Here is a 15,231-nt window from a genome sequence, read left to right as displayed (position 1 = left end):
GGAATGATTAATAACCGGTTGAAATGGATGTTAATTAATTCACAACTTTCAATTGAAAAGGATGTTTCATTCTATTGTTTTCGTTACTCCTGGCATATTCTTGAACACAATTTAGGAATGACTATAAAATTTTAACATTTCCGCAAAAGTTAAATGCCGTTGTTTTTGAAATTCTCTTATTTTTCAATGACGACATGCGTTCTTACCTAAATTTCTGTCGAATCGATTGGTGTGTGTGCCGGGTGAAAGGGGTCCAGCAGGACCCAACGATCGTACCACATTCGTGTGATATTCCTCTCTCCGCTCCCGGGTTGTGGTCATGGTTGATCAATACTCTGTAATTGAAAAAAAGAAAGGAGATTGCAAATTAGATATCTGAAACATATAAAAATTTTCTTCAACCTCAACCAAAATCAAATTATTGTTCAAAATTATTTAGATATTATAGTTGTTAAAATTCTATTTCACTCTTTTAAGACCAACTTAACACATTGCGCACATCGCGTAAAGGGTGATACGGTAAAAATTTGGTCAATATCAACTTGAGGTATTTCTTTCAATTTTGCATTTAAGAAATCTGAACACCCTTCATTTTGAAGGTGTGTGTGTACAATGTTGTTCCTATTTTGATTTTGGAATTAACTCTTCAGTTGTCAAAATGCCGTCCAAGGAAAAAGAGCAGCGTATCAAAATTTTGCTCGCGCATCGCGAAAATCCGAGCTACTCGCACGCAAAGCTGGCAAAATCGCTGAAAGTTGCCAAATCAACCGATACAAATGTAATTAAAGTATTTGCGGAACGTTTGTCGACAGCCAGGAAGTTTTGATCGGGGGGAAATCGAAAACCGGAAGCCGCTGAGACGACAAAGAGAGTTGCCAGTAGTTTCAAGCGAAACCCTAACCATTCTCTCCGAGATGCCGCAAATTAGCTGGGTGTATCATCTACAACCGTGCATCGAGTCAAAAAACGAGCTGGACTATCGACTTACAAGAAGGTAGTGACTCCAAATCGCGATGATAAACAAAATACGACGGCCAAAGCGCGATCCCGGAGACTGTACACGGCGATGCTGACGAAGTTTGACTGCGTGGTAATGGACGACAAAAACCTACGTCAAAGCCGACTACTAGCAACTTTCGGAACAGGAGTTTTATACGGCAAAAGGAAGGGGAAAGGTAGCAGATATTTTCAAGCACATGAAACTGTCAAAGTTCGCGAAGAAATATCTGGTTTGGCAAGCCATCTGTACCTGTGGCTTGAAAAGCAGCATATTCATAGCTTCCGGGACTGTCAACCAAGAAATTTACATGAAAGAGTGTTTGAATAAACGTCTGCTGCCTTTCCTGAAGAAACACGGTTGTTCCGTACTGTTTTGGCCGGATTTGGCATCTTGCCATTACGGTAAAAAGGCCATGGAGTGGTACGCCGCCAACAACGTGCAGGTGGTTTCCAAGGGCAAGAACCCTCTCAACACGCCAGAGCTCCGCCCAATTGAGAAATACTGGGCTATTGTCAAGCGGAACCTAAAGAAGACCAAAAACACTGCTAAGGACGAGCAGCAGTTCAAAGCAAACTGGCTTTCTGTGGCGAAGAAGGTGGACAAGGTGGTTGTATAAAATCTGATGGCAGGGGTTAAGCGTAAGGCCCGGTAATTCGGATTTGGAAAAGCGGAAGCCTAACTGAATATTTTCCTGAATTTTATACTAATTAAACTTGAAAAAGAAATTTAATTTGATTTTCTAAATAAACGATTTCACCGATTAACACGCGTTTTCCCTTGACCAAATTCTGACCGTATCATCCTGTAGTTTTAAATAAAATTCCCTCGAGTGCTGCCACAATTAAAAAAATAAAAACATTCAAATGGATTCATATATGGATTCATATTATTCCAGATAATCCTAATAATTTATGATATTTTTACCCTCTCAGGCTGATGACAGGATATACTAGCCTGTTTTTAAATTTTAGGAAAAGAAGATATTTTTAAAGCATTTTTTTTTGTTTTAAAAGCTCTGTAAAAAGTTTGAAATAAGTTTGAAATAATTTTGAAAAATTTGCCTATGTTTTTGATGAGATGGTTGAGTTACAAGTTCAATTTGAAAATCTTCATAGTAAAACTTAGAGAATTAGCTCATCAGAAATCATAAAACACTTAAAATATTTATATTTTTTAAAGATTTAAAATAGAAAATTTCCAAAGAAAAAATCGGATGGGGGGTCACCGAAAAAATATTTTAACTTTTGGTGAAAATGAACAGGGAGAAGCTCTACTTTCTGCCCATGCAAAAATTCTACAGCCATGCACGTGTTTCTTTCTACGAAACACACCGTGCGTTATGTTGGAAATTGATGTAGCATTTTTGTTGTATAAATAGTAAAAAAATGAATTGAATGTAATTGTATCTGTAGTATATTTTTCGGAATTTTGTTAGCCTAATGTCTGTGAAACGATTAGAACTTATGATAATGATATAAATTTGAGGATATTTTAGTAAAGTTTGAAGTTTTGAACTAGTAAATGATAATTATCATAAAGATGAAGTTAATTTTTTAAATTTTTGCCGCCTCTTATCTCAGAGTGCTTTCAATAGTGGTGGGCAATCTACTCCACTTGCAACAGTCGTTTGAGATTAATCCCAGATACATTCACTTTGAAATAATTATATTTAGCGATTTTACTCATCTTAACTCATCATATTTTTGTAAAGTCCAATGAGGCATCATGCAACAACAGGGTAAGATGCAACATTTGTATACCACAAAACTAACTTTTTTTTTAAATATGATGTTATGAGGTTATTATTTAATGATAACAAAATTATGATGACTTAGTTTCTCACATATTTAGTGAATTTTTTTTTTAAAGGTTGATTCTCATAGCAAATTTTTAAGTGAATATTTTTAAAATTCAGTTATCAGTCTGGGCCAAAATGCATCAAAATGCAGATCAAAGATTCACCTTTCAAATCTTGTTTCCACATGCTGAATTATGATTGTTTTGTTGGAGCATGAAGATAGCAAGTGTGATGTGTAGCATGCCATGATTTTATGATGATGTAAAAAAAGTTAGAAACAGTGATGTCAATTGTTTTTCAGAAATGTCTGGAAGCTGTGTCTGGAAAAGTGTAGAAAAGTCTGGAGGGTGAACTTGATCGATGATGACCGTTTTTTTTGGTCGCCAGATTGCAATATTGCAGTCTAGAGAATAACACATACCTACACTATCAATACCTGACTATTGTGGTACTACGTTTTATGCTTCACTTCCTGTTTTCCTACCATCTTCGTGGCATTCCTCACTCTTCAATTAGGCCGGAAGAAATTTCAAATCCTTCTTTTGTCACTCGGAGTTGGAACACCGCAAGGGGGGAACAATAAAAAATTATGCGAAAAACAAATAAATTGGAATAAATTGCACGAAAGCTTTGCATTGCATAAAACCTATAAATCAAGTTTTTTTTATTATCGAAAATTCAATAAAATCAAGAATACAAAATGTGAACCAACTTCCATCTTCCAAAATTTGGTTCTTGGTCTTGTAATCTTTCGGATATTTGAATTTTTTTTTTGAAATATACTTGAAATGCTTCAAACTTCATTTATTTCCCCCCTTCGGGATTTTGGAAATTTCAAAGGGGGGGTGACAAAAGAAGAAATTGATATTTGTTCCAGCCTTACTAATTCGAATTATTTCCTTCAATTTTGCAATGAAAATTTTGAATTTTTACTGTTTTGTCAGAAAATTCATGTCGAAACTCAAAAGTCTGGAAGTGTCTGGAAGAAATGATAAAAGTCTGGAAGGCTGGAAACCTAAAAAAATGTCTGGCAAAAGTCCAAAAAGTCTGGAAGATCCAGAAAAAATCTGGAAGGTTGACATCACTGGTTAGAAATACATAATCAGTTCAGGTATCAGAATGGGGGTAGGCTTAATAGCGGCACGTTATCCAAACATACGGGAAAATTGTGCCTAAAATAGATAATAGATAAAATAGAAATACATAATCAGTTACTGTTAGACCATCAACCGAGCAGGTTGTACTTTTTTTTTCACTCCTACCCCCAAGAGCTTAGTGTGAGTAAAAGTTTTTTTTTGTAAACATTGTTATTTATTTATTTACATAGTGTTCCGTCTTACGACATAACTTGACGAACATAATTCCTAAAATTCACTCGGTCCATGGCAACCGTTCTTCAATTTCTCGGGCACCCCACGTTCGCCAGATCACGCTCCACTTGGTCTAACCACCTCGCTCGTTGCGCCCCTGCTCGTCTTGTTCCTACCGGATTCGTGGCGAACACCTGTTTTGCAGGACAGTCATCCGGCATTCTCGCAACATGTCCCGCCCAGCGTATCCGGCCAGCCTTCACCACCTTCTGGATACTGGGTTCGCCGTAGAGTCGCGCGAGCTCGTGGTTCATCCTTCGCCTCCACATTCCGTTCTCCTGTACGCCGCCAAAGATGGTTCTTAACACTCGTTGCTCGAATACTCCGAGTGTACGCAGGTCCTCCTCGAGCAATATCCAAGTCTCGTGCCCGTGGAGAACAACCGGTCTAATGAGCGTCGTATACAGGTTACACTTCGTGCGAGGGCTAAGTCTTCTCGACCGCAGTTGCTTGTGGAGTCCATAGTAGGCACGACTTCCGCTGATAATTCGCCTCCGGATCTCACGGCTGGTGTCATTGTCTGCGGTCACCAGTGAGCCGAGATAGACAAAGTCTTCGACTATCTCCAGCTCGTCGCCGTCGATCGTGACCTTGTTATTACTGGACAAGCGGGTTCGGTCGGTCTCGGATCCGCAGGCCAGCATGTACTTCGTCTTGAACGTATTAATCATCAACCCAATCCTTCCTGCTTCGCGTTTCAGTTTGCGGTAGATCTCCTCCACCGCCGCAGATGATCTGCCGACTATATCAATGTCATCGGCAAAACAGATAAGTTGACTGGATCTATTGAAAATCGTGCCCCGCATTTCGCGAACCGCTCGTCGAATAACACCTTCTAGCGCCACGTTGAACATCATGCAGGATAGACCATCACCTTGTCGAAGCCCCCTGCGCGATTCGAATGAACTCGACAATTCACCCGAAATCCGCACACAGCACTGCGTTCCATCCATCGTCGCCTTGATCAGTCTGATCAGCTTCCCGGAAAAGCCGTTCTCGTCCATGATTTTCCATAGCTAGATGAATAGATGGTGCGTAGGGACTTGGTGTTCACGGCATTTTTGGAGGATTTGCCGTAATGTGAATATCTGGTCCGTCGTAGACCGTCCCTCCATAAAGCCGGCCTGATGACTTCCCACGAATCTGTTTGCTTGTGGCGTTAGGCGGCGGAGTAGGATTCGGGACAACACTTTGTAGGCGGCATTGAGGACAGTGATCGCTCGGTAGTTCTCACAGTCCAATTTGTCGCCCTTCTTGTAGATGGGGCATATTACCCCCTCCTTCCACTCCTCCGGTAGCTGTTCTATGTCCCAGATCCGGATTATCAACCGGTGTAGGCAATCGGCCAACCTGTCCGGGCCCATTTTGATGAGTTCAGCTGCGATGCCATCCTTCCCAGCCGACTTGTTTCTATTCAGCTGGCGAATGGCTTCCTTAACTTCACTCATCGTTGGGAGTGGCTCATCTACGTCGTTGGCTACGCCGGGGATGTACCTTCCCCCACCGTCTTGATCTCCTGCATGTGCGCCGTTCAGGTGTTCATCGAAGTGCTGCTTCCACCTTTTCATCACCTCACGATTGTCCGTCAGGATACCCCCGTCCTTATCCCGGCACATTTCGGCTTGCGGCACGAAGCCTTTGCGGGATGCGTTGAGTTTCTGATAGAACTTTCGTGTTTCTTGGGAACGATGCAGCTGCTCCAGCTCCTCGAGCTCCTCCTCCTCCAGGCGGCGCTTTTTCTCCTGGAAAAGTCGGACTCGCTGCCTCTTCCGCTGTCGGTGATTTTCCACATTTCGACGGGTGCCTCTCTGCACTACTGCCGCCCGCGCGGCATTCTCTTCGTCCATCACCCTCCTACACTCCTCGTCGAACCAGTCGTTCCGTCGAGATCGCTCCACATAACCGATGACGTTCTCCGCAGCACTGTTGATGGCTGTTTTGATGGTATCCCAACAGTCCTCGAGAGGGGCTTCGTCAAGCTCGCCCTCTGCCGGCAGCGCTGCTTCGACCGATTGCGCGTAGTCTGCCGCGACCTCAGGTTGCTTCAGTCGCGCGATATTTAACCGAGGCGGGCGCCGGTTTCGCGTGTTGTTCACTACGGAGAGTTTTGGGCGCATCTTCACCATCACCAGATAATGGTCCGACTCGATGTTGGCGCCCCGACAGGATCTGACGTCGATGATGTCCGAAAAGTGCCGGCTGTCGATCAAAACGTGGTCGATCTGTGATTGCGTTTGGTACGGTGATCTCCAGGTGTACTTGTGTGGGAGGCGGTGCTGAAAAAAGGTACTACGTACGGCCATTCGTTTGGAGGCGGCGAAATCAATAAGTCTGAGGCCGTTTTCGTTGGTCAGCTGGTGTGCACTGAACCTTCCAATTGTCGGTTTGAATTCCTCCTCCTGGCCGACCTGAGCATTGGAATCCCCGATGACGATCTTGATATCATGTTTTGGGCAACGGTCGTATTCACGCTCCAGCTGCGCGTAGAATTCGTCTTTGTCGTCTTTGTAAACATTGTAACCATGCCAATTCGTGACGTCAGTTGCATTTTCGGACAAACAACCATCATCGCTGTACCAGCGAAAACAAGAGAAAAAAAACCATTGCCAACTGCTGTTTACGATTCTCGCGTAGGATACATGAACTTGATACATGACTTTGTTTACCTTTTTACTTTTTGAATAACGAGTTCTGTAATAGTGTGCGTGTTTCTTCATCACCTTTTTTGTACCACAATGGTTATCTTGGGCCCAGGAGCTTACGTTGCCTAGTAACCAGTCAACAACGGAAGAAATTTTTTTCCTGAAACTAGTTGAAACGGAGAAAATTCACGTTCCAAAGCTGAATAAATCGAATTACAGCAGCTGGAAGTTCAGCACCGAGATGCTGCTAAACCGGGAGGATGGGCTGCGACGGAACGTGTCCCGGGAAACGAAGCCGAAATCGAAGCCTGGAAGTACGGGGACCAACGAGCACGAGCGACGATCGGTCTGATGATGGAGAGAAACCAGCATGGCCTTATCAAGCAGACGACCACGGCTCGTGAAGCATGAGATAAGCTTCGAGAAGCCGACGCTGACATTCAAGGTCTCGTATTTGCGGATTTTGATCTCCAAGCGATTCTGTGAAGGCGACGACATGGAGAAGCACGTGAACGAGATGGAAGAAGTTTTCGACCGCCTATCCGTGGCCGGGTTGAAGCTCAACGAGAAACTGCATATTGCGCTGGTGCTGAGTAGCCTTTATGTTGCACTCGCTGAAGCTAACAAGGAGCTACTCTGGCTCATGAAGCTGATGCAAGGACTTGGCGAGGACATCAAGCAGCCGGTGATAATCCACGAGGACGACCAGAGCTGCATCAGTTTGCTGAGTGCCGAAGGTGAAACCAGACGGACGAAGCACATCGATACCGGATACAATTTCGTTCGGGATCTGACCAGGACTGGAATCGTCAACGTCAAGTATTGTCTGACGGAGAATATGTTGGCAGACATGCTGACAAAACCCCTGAACCGGATCAAGTTGCAGAAGATGAGGGAGAAGATAGGACTGCAGAACATCGTCCTTGAGAAGGAGTGTTGAAGCATGAAGATAGCAAGTGCGATGTGTAGCATGCCATGATTTTATGATGATGTAAAATTAGTTAGAAATATACAATCAGTTACTGTTGGACCACCAACCGAACAGGTTGTACTTTCTTTTGACTCCTACCCCCAAGATGTTTTACACTACGCGTTTGTTAACTTCAAAGTTTCATACATCTATCATTTAAGCTTAGAGATTTTTTATAGAATTCTTTACCCCGAAATGTTTTCAGTACCCTTTTGCTTTTTCTTTAAAAACATTTCTGAAAAGTAAAAAATGTTAAATTTTGTTCGAACAACACCAATAAATTACTGCAATTGGTGCCTTATGCGTCATCACAATTAAATAAAAAACTTCAAATTTTCAAACGTTTTGATTTGATTTTTCATTAAAACAAAGTTTGTTGCGACCTACCGGTTTTTCTTAGTAGGGTAAGAATGGCATGAATTTTTAAAATTAGAAATAATTTGTGAAACCGATAATTTTTCTGACTACGTCAGTTTGATGTCCCATCCCATCAACCTTAAAATTTTTGATTTACATCAAGATTTAAGAAGCCATTTAAGTTGAAAAGTGTTACATGAAGCCCCAGTTGACGGTATTGCAGCAGTTATGTTATTACAGCTTTTCTGGTGAGTATAATTTTATTGCAAAAATTTGGCGTTTATATTCTCAAAACCCTGTGAAATGTTGAATTTAGGTGCTGAAAAATCTGAGATAATTACAGATGTACGAAAAATAGCTACCTTTGAAAATTCGTCAAGTATCGTGTGCTTCGTATTTTAAAAATCTGAAGATGCGGAAAAATTACGTCAACTTTCCAGTCCACTTTTCAAAATTTGTCAACTTTGACTGAACGATGTTGATGGTTCATTGATTGAAAACTATGATGTTCACAACACTTTTTACGTTTTTATGGTCATAATCTTGAATATTATAGACAAAAAAAATTCTTGCGCATAACATACAGATTCTAGCTTTAGCTTTCTCAGGTACTAACTATGTGAATTTTTTTGGTCATTTGGTAACAGGTCTATAGTCTTTTTTCCGAAGCACAGAAAAATTTCGTGAAATCCTAAATATGAAAATGAGTCATTGAAGCTTTATATTGTCTAAAAATATAAATTTTGTATCAATTTGTTAAGAAAGAAGAGAGATAAAGCGATTTTTAAGCGAGGGTTGTCAAATTTACACTCAAGATATGATAAGGGAGTTTTTTTTGTCTTTTATTATAGGGTGCATCCATAAAAAGTAATGATGCCCAGTAATGAGGTCCCAAAAGAATTGTTTTCATTTGGATGCAACCGATTAGAATTACACACCGCCAAACTTCCAATAGTGACATTTTGACACTCAAAAGCGGATAAGGGTTAATTTCAATAAGTGCTGCGCATTGTAAAGGATCAATCAAGATTTACCGAAGGCCGTGAATCTACAATAATATAGGAACCTTGAAGCTAAATCTACCAAATTGTTAACACTTTGTTGGTCTAAGAATTGACAACGACGACGTCACCACGATTGTCAATCATATCCACCCCCGCACTTATGCCTACGGTGTAATAGCATCCGCTGTCCACTTGGTGACATCATTTGATTTTTTATTTATTTCCAGCGACAATAAAAAATATCGGCCATCTCCGGGTCAAGCAATTTCCGTTTGCATGGAAGAGAGAGAGATATAAAAATTTTATAGTAGAACTTTCAACCTGACGACACGATGCGATGGTCAGCCTTCGTCGAATACAGAGAATAAAAAAAATAAAAAATACACTGTAAATAACCCATTTATGCCACCGAGAATATCCCACTCTAGGCGGTGTGTCAGGCAGGCGTCATTCATATCACAACAACAGCAGCAGCACCATTTTGGTTGATTCTGTTTTTTTTTCAAACATACATACATAGTTGAAGTCATGTGGGGCAGCAGGCATTCAGTCATCGAAGTGTCGTTAAACTGCGACTAAACCTGCTCCGCGGATGAAAAAAAAGACCACAATAAAAAAAATGGCAAGGAAATAGCGTTGGCGGATCTCGGAACTTGCAGCAGCAGCAGTTCAAAAGCACCACCCAAGGTGGACTGGGATCTGGGTGTTGATTTTTTATGGTTTGGAATAATGTTCAAGTGGAAACAACACATGGAATCGGAAGCATCATAAAGAGGCGCTTCTTTATGTTTTTGAAATGTTTTGTCGGTAGAAGACGTCGGAAAATCATAAAAACCAATCAATTCGATTTCGCAAAATAATGTCCTTTTGAAGGGGTGCTCTTTAGACCGAAGATTCTATTTTTGAATCATCCTTCAGGAAGTTGTACACCATTGTAAATCGTTTCATTGATTTGTGTCAACGTGAACCTCTCCAAGTGTAAACACATTTAACTCTTAATCCATCAGTCTAAATCTGTTTTGCCATATAAGTAAAGAAGCCCCGGCTGAGTGTAAAGTTTCTCCGAATAGCTATTCGACTCTTCAACTCAAAGCGCCTCGAGTGTTCGACGGGTGTCTTTCGAAGAAACTGTTTCAATGAGTGATGACATCAGCTGAAATCGAATCCCATTCCATCATCAGCATCAAGATGATCTCTGCAACATCTCGCAAAAGATGAGATATGTTGTGTTTGCAAAACAAGCAGCTTGTAGCACACCCACATTGGCGTTTCCGGTAAGAAATGGAAACAATTTGGCTGGCCCCGAAGCAACCGGGAGACAAATGTATATTTAAACGAGACAGCTTGAAAATAGGTGACAAATTGTGGGGAAGCTTGATTTTTTGTTAGAATTTATCATAAGGTTTTTACACTTTTAAAATAATGACAATAACGGTTTTTTTTCTCCATATTAAAATGTACATTTTCAAGGCACCAAGTTCCCATCAGTGCAACCTTTTTGACACCTTAATGAAACAATCATGAACCCTCTATTCCATGATTTATATAGCCTTTTAAAATGATGGTTTTTTTTTTGTTTCGATTATAGTCGTTATAACTTCTTCATTTCATTCGCGACTATATCAACGATGCAGTTGGCGGACAGTCATTGAAAAACTTATCCGGTACACCTGTGATCGATGTTTACTCTTGGGCTCGAACTCACGGACATCGGCTCAGGAAGCAACTGACTTGCCAACTGAGCTATATCACAAGTCAAAAAATTCATTGAATGAATTTGTGCAAAACTGTAAAACATCTTTGTTATAGCCTTGTTTTTTTCGATACGAAAATAAAGCAAAATCTGAATCCTCGATTGAATGCAGGATGATAGAAAGATTTAAAACCAGTTTTTGTCATGTTGGTTTTTTTTTATCAGTGATAAATTTCACTCAATATTGACTGTTTCTAAAACTGCTCAACGTCATATAATCAAAACTAGAGGTAACAGACAAATTCTATAATTAGTTATTCAAACAAAGGCAAAAATAATGATGTTCTCTTGTGTTATCTTCATATCAACATTATGGGCTTATGATATAGCTCAGTTGGCAAGTCTGTTGTCTCCTGAGCCGATGTCCGTGAGTTCGAGCCCAAGAGCAAACACCGAACACAGTTGTATCGGATAAGTTTTTCAATAACGATCCGCCAACTGCACCGTTGATAAAGTCGCGAATGCCATAAAGATGGTAAAACGACTATAATCGAAACAAAAAAATATATATGAACATTATCTTGCAGTGAATATTTTAGATTCACAGATTGTCTGATAAAAGGACGTATAAGTTGTATAAAAGAAGAAAAATAAAAAAATTGTTGAAAGTTTGCACTATACTTCTCTAATTACATACTTTTTCAAAATACGTGTGAATTTGTTCAATACAATTCAAGGGAGGAGGAGGAGGAGCAGTGTAAAGCAGTATACTCATTTCCTTCCCCCCCTCTCCTCACCTCTTTCTCCATCCTCCTGCTCCCTCCTCCTTCCCTCTCCTACCTCTCCTTCATGATACGCTCTCTGAAATCAAACGTTTTTTTCACCAAATGCAGGATGTTCACGATGAAATTGCCACATACAAAATTGATTCGCAAAATTCGAGTTTCCATCCGATTGCCAACATATTTTCATGGATTGAAAAACAACTATTAAAACTTTATTCTACCATTTAACTCGTATTTTTTTTAAACGTTCCATACGCAAATGCCCGCACCTTGGCCTTAACCCCCGGCCATAAGATTCTGCACAACCTGTGAATCAACCGTTTTTTGCATGTGAACCCATACTTTCTTCAGTTCCTCGACTGTCTTCACTACCTTAGGTCGTTTAAGAAGGTGCTGCTTCATAATCGCCCAGTACTTCTAGATGGGGCGGAGCTCTGGAGTGTTTAAATTCAAATTTATTTATTGATTTGTCTTTGATTGATAATAACCGTGCAGACTTATATCTTTAAAACTAAGAGGATCTGCTTAAAGCTAATTTAAAACTACGCTTACTCATGTTAAAATCGAACAGATGGTACACTAAATTGAAACGATCACAACATTTATCTATCGGATGATTTCTTCCATGAGTAGTACGGTGGTAAGGTATCCAAAGAAATTCACGTTGCCGAAGTGTCCTAGTGGATGCATACATGTTGACCCGTTGTAGAATGTACGGTGAGTCAACGCGGTAGGTTAATACATCGCAGATGAAGGTTTGCTGTAGTTCGGCTGAAGTGGCTCATTCCAAGGGAGGCGTCGTAAAGCGTACCTAACGAAACTTCGCTGAACACGTCCGAGGCGGTAGCATTGTGTACTCTGAGAGGGAGCCCACATCTGGGCAGCATACTCCAAGATGCTACGTGCAGTAGACAGCTTTCAGAGCGTAAATATCATCGAATTCGTTTGTGTTTCGACGCAGAAATCCGAGAGTAGCGAATCCTTTAGCTGCAGTAAGTGCAATGTGCTCGGCAAATGTAAGCTTGTTATCAATTTTTACACCTTAGTCGAGAATAGACGTCACATTTTCAAACCGCTCTCCAGAAAGTTGGTATTCAAAACTGATGACACGACGAGCAGGGAAAAAAATAACAGTCTTACATTTTTTAGCATTTGCTAGCATTCCGTTAAAATGACACCAGTGATCAAGTCTTGCGATATCAGCTTGCAAAGCGAGGCAATCAATTTCACTGACGACCTTTCTAAAAAGCTTCAGATTGTCGGCGTACAGGAGCGTATCGGATTGCAGCATGGCACACAAGTCATTCACGAAAATGATGAACAGCAACGGTCCCAGGTGACTACCTTGAGGTACTTCTGACGGGGTGGAAAATTTCTTCGAGCATGTATTTTTTATATTCGTGTAAGCGTGGCGGTGCGATAGATACGAGGTAATCCACTCGAGCAACTAGGTTGGAAAGCCAAGTTGATCCATCTTTGCAATTAATATCTTGTGCGGTACACGGTCGAACGCTTCCGCAAAGTCGAAGGTTGGGAGGGATGAACATTTTCGGCACGAAATTGACCTTATTGATCACATACCAGTTCAACACGTCTTTGGAGTAGTGGCATGGAACCAAATCCGGCCAGAAGATTGTTGGGACGTTGTGGACCTTCAGGAGAGGAAAGCAGACTCTTCTGGAGGCATTCTTTCACGTACACTTGTCTGTTCATCGTGACCTGGTTCACGAAAGGTGCACTCAGTATCCCGCACATGCTGATGGCTTGCCAAACCCGCAATTTATTCATAAATTTGGACATCTTCTGAGTGTGGACATGGTCCGGAACGCTGAACTTATCCTTGGGCGTGAAAAACAGGTTGCCGGGGATCTGTTTGAAGTCGGCCTTCACTTATGTTTCGTTGCCATAATGCAGCATTGAACTTTCGTCAGCATGTTGAGGTACAATTTCCTGACACGGGTTTTGGCGAACTTGTTCTGCTTCTCGTCGCGATTAGGGGCCTTTTGTACCTTGAACGTTCGAAGATTTGGCCTTCTGGACCAAACTTCGGCTTAGGTACAGCTTCTTAGCCACATCCCGGGTTTCGGTTGAAGGCCCCAACTACGCGGTTGTGATTTTTGGTGTTGTACGGAACACTTTCTCCTTCACTTTTGGGCTTCCGATCGGTGGTCAATCGTTCCTCGAACCGCTTAATCACTCGCGACACCGTAGAATTTGCAATTCCCAACGTTTTAGCGATGGAACGATTCGAGAGATCCTTGTTCTCCTGATAAATGCACAAGATTTTATCACGCACGAGCTGTTCTTTCGACTCCATTTATACGAGTTTTGATCACAGGGCTTTAAAACTTGCAGGATATAAACAATGCACTATGAACTAAATCCACCCCAATTTTCATTAAATTCTACTCAACGCAAACGGTTTAAAAGTTAGAGCAATTTCATCGTGGACACCCTTTGTATAGGGGAGAGTGGGGCATCGTGGATCTAAAAATCTCAAACCAACTGTCATCGTCGTCGCTTTGCGTGAGCATATATTCCTATATGTTGTTGACTGAAATACGCATCATATGCTTCTTTTATGTTTCAAGCTGAAAAAAAAGTTAGAAAAATTAACTTACATAATTAAAAAACACCCGCTAATTTCATCGATGGGGAACCTAAAGTGCATAACAAAAATATGCTCATACGCTTATGATCTTAGTTTTGTCATGTTCTTTCACGTGGAAAAGGAATTTTTGGTGAAACATCAATAAGTCACACAAACGCAACCAATTTGCAAATCATAGCTTGTGGGGAATCGTGGGCCACACATCTTGAATCACCTACAGTACCGTTCATAATTGTATAGAAAATGGAAGCAAGCGCACTGTCACTTCGACTTTGAACTTCCATAACTTTTTACTCTGATGATAGTTTTTGATCAATATTTTTGCGTTAGATAGATCAACTATCACACTATTATCACACAAAATTTGAGCTCTCTCGAGTTTGTGTGGCCTGAGAAACAGTAATTTTACGAAAATCGGACTTTTTGGACTTTTCTCATTCAAACTGCAATATCTCTGAAACTACGCAACATTTTTTATTGAAATTTTGCACAGTGATTGTTGAAATATAAAGCTAGCATGTCTGAAGTTTTCGAAAAGTTCTATCGATGAGATAAAAAGTTACGCGAGGTGCAATATTTCAGGCATGAACCTTGAAATGCGATTTCTATAGAATTTTGGACGATTTATGAGAACAGTATCATTTCCTCCACCAATCAGACAAAAAATGTCTGGCAAAAGCAATGGAGAAAAGAAAAAATGGAATAAATGGTCCATTTGTGTTTTGAAATCAGAATCTCGCGATATTGTTGTGATTTTTTGGTTGAAATAGATTAACTGGTGGTTAAACAGAGAATATGATTTTCCTATGAAAACATTCGTCCAAAATTCTATAGAAATCGCAATTCAAGGTTCATGCCTGAAATATTGCACCTCGCGTAACTTTTTATCTCATCGATAGAACTTTTCGAAAACTTCAGACATGCTAGCTTTATATTTCAACAATCACTGTGCAAAATTTCAATAAAAAATGTTGCGTAGTTTCAGAGATATTGCAGTTTGA

The 15,231-nt window shown here is 40.7% G+C and overlaps 1 protein-coding gene across 2 annotated transcripts in view; it reads right to left on the bottom strand.

Annotated features, from left to right (window-relative positions):
• The window catches only part of LOC129756555 (rho GTPase-activating protein gacJ), a 107,772-nt gene that overhangs the window by 44,971 nt on the left and 47,570 nt on the right, over positions 1-15,231 (bottom strand). For both annotated transcript variants that reach the window (XM_055753461.1, XM_055753462.1), the window contains one exon: positions 207-335. In XM_055753461.1, the coding sequence (XP_055609436.1) occupies positions 207-321 (115 nt within the window). In that variant the 5' untranslated portion in view covers positions 322-335. The remainder of the gene's footprint in view (positions 1-206; positions 336-15,231) is intronic.

This window comes from Uranotaenia lowii, chromosome 3 (genome assembly GCF_029784155.1).
Source record: "Uranotaenia lowii strain MFRU-FL chromosome 3, ASM2978415v1, whole genome shotgun sequence".
In the NCBI taxonomy this organism is placed as follows: domain Eukaryota; kingdom Metazoa; phylum Arthropoda; class Insecta; order Diptera; family Culicidae; genus Uranotaenia; species Uranotaenia lowii.
Note: the sequence above shows the minus strand (reverse complement) of the source record. Positions and strands in the feature narration are given on the sequence as shown.